At 52.3% G+C, this 5225-nt stretch overlaps 2 protein-coding genes across 2 annotated transcripts; both read right to left on the bottom strand.

Annotated features, from left to right (window-relative positions):
* Nucleotides 1-112: 112 nt before the first annotated feature.
* PHACADRAFT_265919 (uncharacterized protein) lies at nucleotides 113-600 on the bottom strand (the record flags this gene model as incomplete). The annotated part of the gene is made up of 3 exons (XM_007402385.1): nucleotides 113-191; nucleotides 275-418; nucleotides 545-600. Coding segments are annotated over 3 exons (279 nt in total), but the record flags the coding sequence as incomplete, so codon positions are not given.
* Nucleotides 601-1574: 974 nt separating this feature from the next.
* PHACADRAFT_132023 (uncharacterized protein) lies at nucleotides 1575-4112 on the bottom strand. Its single transcript, XM_007402386.1, has 2 exons — nucleotides 2675-4112; nucleotides 1575-2619 (listed from the first exon to the last, which is right to left on the bottom strand). Exons 1-2 carry the CDS (start codon nucleotides 3519-3521, stop codon nucleotides 2012-2014), a joined length of 1455 nt encoding a protein of 484 aa, XP_007402448.1. The 5' UTR covers nucleotides 3522-4112; the 3' UTR covers nucleotides 1575-2011.
* Between the last annotated feature and the right edge of the window lie 1113 nt (nucleotides 4113-5225).

Genomic DNA, 5225 nt, shown 5'->3' on the forward strand with positions numbered 1-5225 from the left:
CTCCCCGCAACAGAATGGCGCCCACAGAGCCTCAGAGCTCACGTTCGTTCGTGTTCGATACATAAAAGTGCACATTGAATGACGGGAGACTACAATAGAACATATGTATAACCTAGGCTGCAGGATATTGAGCCATGGCGGATGCTGGAGCAGCAGGCTGCGGGATGGAGAATGGTCTATCATCAAGCTCACTGGTCCGGGCAGTTCAGCAAGGCCGGCCGGTATATGCGGGCGGAGCGGTTGACATGGGCATGATGCATTCAGCAAGCTCAACAAGGTGTATGATGTGCCAAAGGTGTTGCGTAGAGGCAGAACCGAAACACGATTGGTGGGCCGATCATACTCGGGGGGTGATGAAGGAGGCAAGGGTGGATTTGCGCGGTTTCGACATAAAGACGCGTTCGATACACTCAGGATACTGGCGGGCATGGACGTAGGTTGAAATCAACACAGCTGTCAAGCTCGCGTACACATGTGCTCGCGTCGTGGTGAAGAGCCTCTGAAGTGACATGCCTAGTTCCCCACAGTTCAGTGCTGCGAGCACAAAAACTCATTTGCACAAGTCTTAGGCGCAGAATTTCTGACGGGCGGACTCACGATTCTTGGGTGTAGAGAATATGGTCAGATTCTCGGATGCGGAGTATCTTGAGACTTGTATGACATGGTCAGACAAAAACCAACGCTCAACGATCAGATTCTCGAATGACCGAAATCGCGCCCGCGTGATGTTCAATATCTCCCAGATACTGTCACCACAGTCTCATCCGTGCAGCTGTGTAGCCACTCAGCGGAAAACATCGCGTATGCACGCATTCTGGGCTGGAGGAGGTAGCTGAGATAGCGGGACTCATTCGTTGTGCGTTCCCTTGATCTTGGCGTGGCATACTTTGTCTATTGGCCGCTTGACTAGTATCTCCCATCGGCCTCGTCTCTTTGCGGCAAACGGGCCACCTTAACTCTCATGCAGAATTATTTGCGGCTCCTTCTCTGTATTCTAGGCGCAACAACAGCGCAAATCTCGCCAGAACGCCCCCTGCGTCCTGGTTCGAACTTCGCATTCATGCTTGTCCCAGTATCATCGGTACCGTCAAGGATCCGGAGCACTGCAACGTGTGTGCTGTAATCCATCGCAGCCTGCATTGGGGCCGGAGAATGCACAGGAAGTAAGCACCTTCCGTACGGATTTCGCGACGCGTCGCGCTTTCGGATATTTTGACAGCTCTTTTATGCCAATTAAATCCAGATTCGTCGCGCTTCGCACATTTGGTCACCGGGCTTATACCTCTGTCGCGATATCCGTCAGTTTGGTGTCCTATTGGAACCTGGCTCCTCTAAACTGGCTAGTTGTATCCATAGTCTGACAGATCCTCGGCATTGCCCCCAATGTGCTTTTGTGCCCAGAAAATCTCGCGGTCTTCCAGCTGATTGTTGGAATTTCAAGCCACATTGATATTCGAGAGCGGCCCAGATTATGTATCTCTCTTCCGTATCGTCGATTTCCAATCGCTTTTTCAAGACGTTTCTGTATCCATATCCATACATCTCGACAAGCGACATGATCTTCCCTTTGCCGTGCGGTGCACACTATTAGATCTCGGGCCGGGCACTAAGCACCGCTCTGCAGCAGGGGAAATACATTGTCTTATTCCGTCTCTTAATTTGCTCGTGCACATCAGTCTACAAATACAGAGGGGCGAGCGATGGGGTAAGAAAGATGAAGCAAGAAAAATGTGCAGGATATATAGAGAGTAATAACCGAAGCTGGTCTGAGCTAGTGACCTAAACCATGACAAATTAAAGTGAAGACTCCAAAATGAGACACGACGCCCTAAAAATTCTGTGGAAGTCGCTTCTGCCCACACTCGCGCCTACCCCAGAGCCTGTTCGCCCGCCCGATAATACGTCCACGCTCGCCCTAAAGCTCCATCGAAGGATAATCCTCTTCATCTCCACCGCCCACTACGTCGTACTCTTCGCCTCCTTGCATAGTGGCCTCCGGCATCTCCTGGGCCTAGTCGACCGCTGTGTACGGAGTGCTATCTGCGGTAGATGGCACAATCTCTGAGCCCGTGTCCTTGGATACTCTGCTCGTGCGCTCGGCTACGAGCTGCCGTACGTACTCCTCTCTTGTAGTGCGACCCGGGTAACGGCGTAGAACCGGGTATAGCAACCACTCGGCTTGTTCAGCGATGTCCAGGGTGATCGTGGTATCATCGACAGTGTGCTCCGTCGGCACAGACAAGATGTCTGCGCTTGTAACCGATCCGTCCCCATAGCGGTATCCGAACTGCAGTTTGCCTGACTCGAGAGCCCAGGTCAGCTGCGTGCGGCGCAACACGGAGCACAGGATCCTCTTCACGCCGCCGTGCGATACGAAATAGTTGATGCGAAGGCAGCGCATGTGTGGGGAATCGACAACGACTCTCAAGACATCCCAATTAAATGTATCCACGGCTTCGACATCCGCGAATGAAAGCCCCAATGCGATGCTCGAGATATGCGCGAATGGAGACTCCGCACCCCGGTCCACACTTGGCCGGCAAACCTTGACGTCGATATTGATAGAATCATTGATAGACACGCCTTGACCGAGTGGACGGCACTCGATTCTCACCGCATCTAGTGAGGAAGAGCTGGTGAGCTCTGCACTGTTCGCATGAGCTAGAAGACGCACCAAACATACTGCCGTTCTGATTATTAAGATACACAGGCGTGCTGTCGAATGTGTTTGGTACCAACACAAGCAGTGCTTGAAGGGCTGTATCCCATGTGTGTTCGTCAAGGCCCATGCGGCGAGCGGCCGCAAGGATATCAGCAGCTAGCGCTGCTTGGACGGAAACTGCCATACCCTTGCATTGCTGTATCCTGCACCTGGAGAAGGCCAACGGAGCACGCCGTCGGATTCTGCGTGACTGGAAAACGGGCAACGGGTCAAGGAAGGTGAGTTGGTCGCAGAAGCAGTCCTCGAGCGTGGAGAAATTGTCGACGAGCCGTGCGAGCTCGGTCGTGCTCGTGAACACCAGCCCATTCAGGGTGAGAACAGAAAGTCGGACGTAGGATGGAGTAACGCTCGGTATCGAGTCAAATGGGGCCCAACGGCCGGTCATTGATGCAAGATCGTCCGTGCGGCTCATGACGATGCACTTGAACCTTGTCTTTTGGAGTCGAGTTGAAAGTCCATGGACGTGGTGAAGCCAAGATCTCGCCTCTGTAGCTTCTTGATGGATCTCTATCCACTTGACGGCCCTGAACAGAGATGAGATGGCGAACCGAGGGCTATAGACGATGTCCTTCAAGAACTGTACATCTTCGACATTGCGCAAGGCGAGTCGTCGGAAGAGGATAGGTCTGATGGCTTCCGCCCAGTGCTTGCACACGAGGCTAGGCGCAACGAGCTCGTGTTTCAATCGGCGCCATCTATCTGGGGTGTAGTCGAAATAATCGGCAAGAAGCGGCAAGAGGCAGTCCAGGATGGATGACAGTGTCTCGGGTGATAAATCGGCTCCTGTAGCGGGCGACATCGTCTGGAGCGAGAGAGAATACACGAAAGGGAGTATATGTGATGCAAGGATGCGAGTGCAAGCGTCAGGCGTGGTGTAAGTGTGCAAGTGAACGGTGAACAACGTGCCCACCGTTGCTATTTTATGCCAGCGCAGTTCACGTTCTATCTGCCTCGCGTGTATTAGTTCAAACTCGGTTTGTGAGACTGGAGCATAGATGGTAAGTGCTGTGTGCCCGACTGCCCGTCACCGGCACCTTAGTTGATACAGGGACTATCGGAGCCTTAGAGCACAAAGCAGAATCTCTCGTGAGACTGGCAAGGAAGATCGTGAGAAACGAAATTGGCGAGATAAGACAAACACGTGGCCCGATCTCGCAGCCGGTTCTTTCCCGACGATCCTCCCGTAGACCTTGGTCGTAAACGCTGTTCGCTGTTCTCCATAGACCGTCAATTTTTACTGAAACCTCGCCGCGGTTTACGGTAATTTGCAGCAAGGAGAACGAACGTACGGGGCTGCGCAGTTCAGGAATGAAATTACAGCAGATGGGACAATGGTGGGATAGAGTTGCTGTGGTGGACGCCTAGGCCTACCACTCTGTTCAATGGGCGCGGACGCATGAAGTGTCAAGTATCTGGATGTAAGTAGCTAGTCTCGTTCCCATCCGCTCTTAACTCCGACGTGTAAACAATGTCGGCCAGTGCATCGGACTTTGAAAGCAAAGTGCACTGGCTCGTTAGAGCGTCTGGTCCACTTCCGATTCCCCTAGAATCGGGTTATGGACCGAACCGTGCACGCTCAAAAGTCACGTGACTATCAGCCATGCACCCGAGCTTGCGCTAATGTGCCAGCTGGCGCCTATGAGTCTAATTCCCAAGGCACAAACAAACTCGCTGTTGCTCACTCAAAACCCACAAGCATTGCAAAATTTAAAAAAATTATTGCTCTCGAACATGTCCGTACATAATTTAATGCTTACAAAATTACCCGTCACCAGCTATGCTGGTGGAAGGTCATCCACTCCCTGGAGTGCTTCTGGTTGGCTGAAAGTGGCACGGCTTCATAAGCAAAGCTTCCGGCTGTCTGCTCCTGGCCCACTGCATTCGAGCTTTCTGGGCCACCGCCCTCGACGACATCCATGTATGAGTATCAACCATTGCAAATATAATCATTTCATTCATATCTCAACGATGCAACACTTAAATGCACAAACTATCAGTTAGGAACATCCAAAACAGATGAGACCACAGAGTGGTGAAAGCCTTCGCAGTTATTTCCACCGCATCCAGTCCCTCCGCACTTCCAAAATACCAGGTCAGAGTTTCCCATGTGCTCATATATGATCCTTGCTCTGGTGTTGTGCTCAAACCAGAATCTCACAAAGTAGTGATCTGTCTGCCATGGAGTATACTCCATGGCTAGTGCTCTCTACCCCTCATCTTGCACTGCCTACGACCCAGACACAAGGCCCAAGGACCACTCACCATGCTTGTGACATCAGCCTGAGACCGGTACACAACTCGCTGCGCGTCGCTGCATGCTCTGGGCTGGCACACCAACAATAGCACTCGGCCTTTGCTCTGCTGTTGTACAATGCATGATGCCCAGAACGTGTCATGCAGCACCGCACGCCATCTAGCGCTCTGAGCCAACCTGCAAGCCACAGTATTGCACCACCTCTCCACGCATCTCCACTATGTTCATCAGGCATTGCAGGCTTAAAGC

This window comes from Phanerochaete carnosa, assembly GCF_000300595.1.
Source record: "Phanerochaete carnosa HHB-10118-sp unplaced genomic scaffold PHACAscaffold_133, whole genome shotgun sequence".
In the NCBI taxonomy this organism is placed as follows: domain Eukaryota; kingdom Fungi; phylum Basidiomycota; class Agaricomycetes; order Polyporales; family Phanerochaetaceae; genus Phanerochaete; species Phanerochaete carnosa.

Coding starts and splice junctions, on each gene's coding strand:
- PHACADRAFT_132023 (XM_007402386.1), bottom strand. CDS start 3,521: ATGTCGCCCGCTACAGGAGCCGATTTATCACCCGAGACACTGTCATCC. Junction 2,620..2,674: donor TCAGAACGGCAGTATGTTTG/GTGCGTCTTCTA, acceptor CTTCCTCACTAG/ATGCGGTGAGAATCGAGTGC.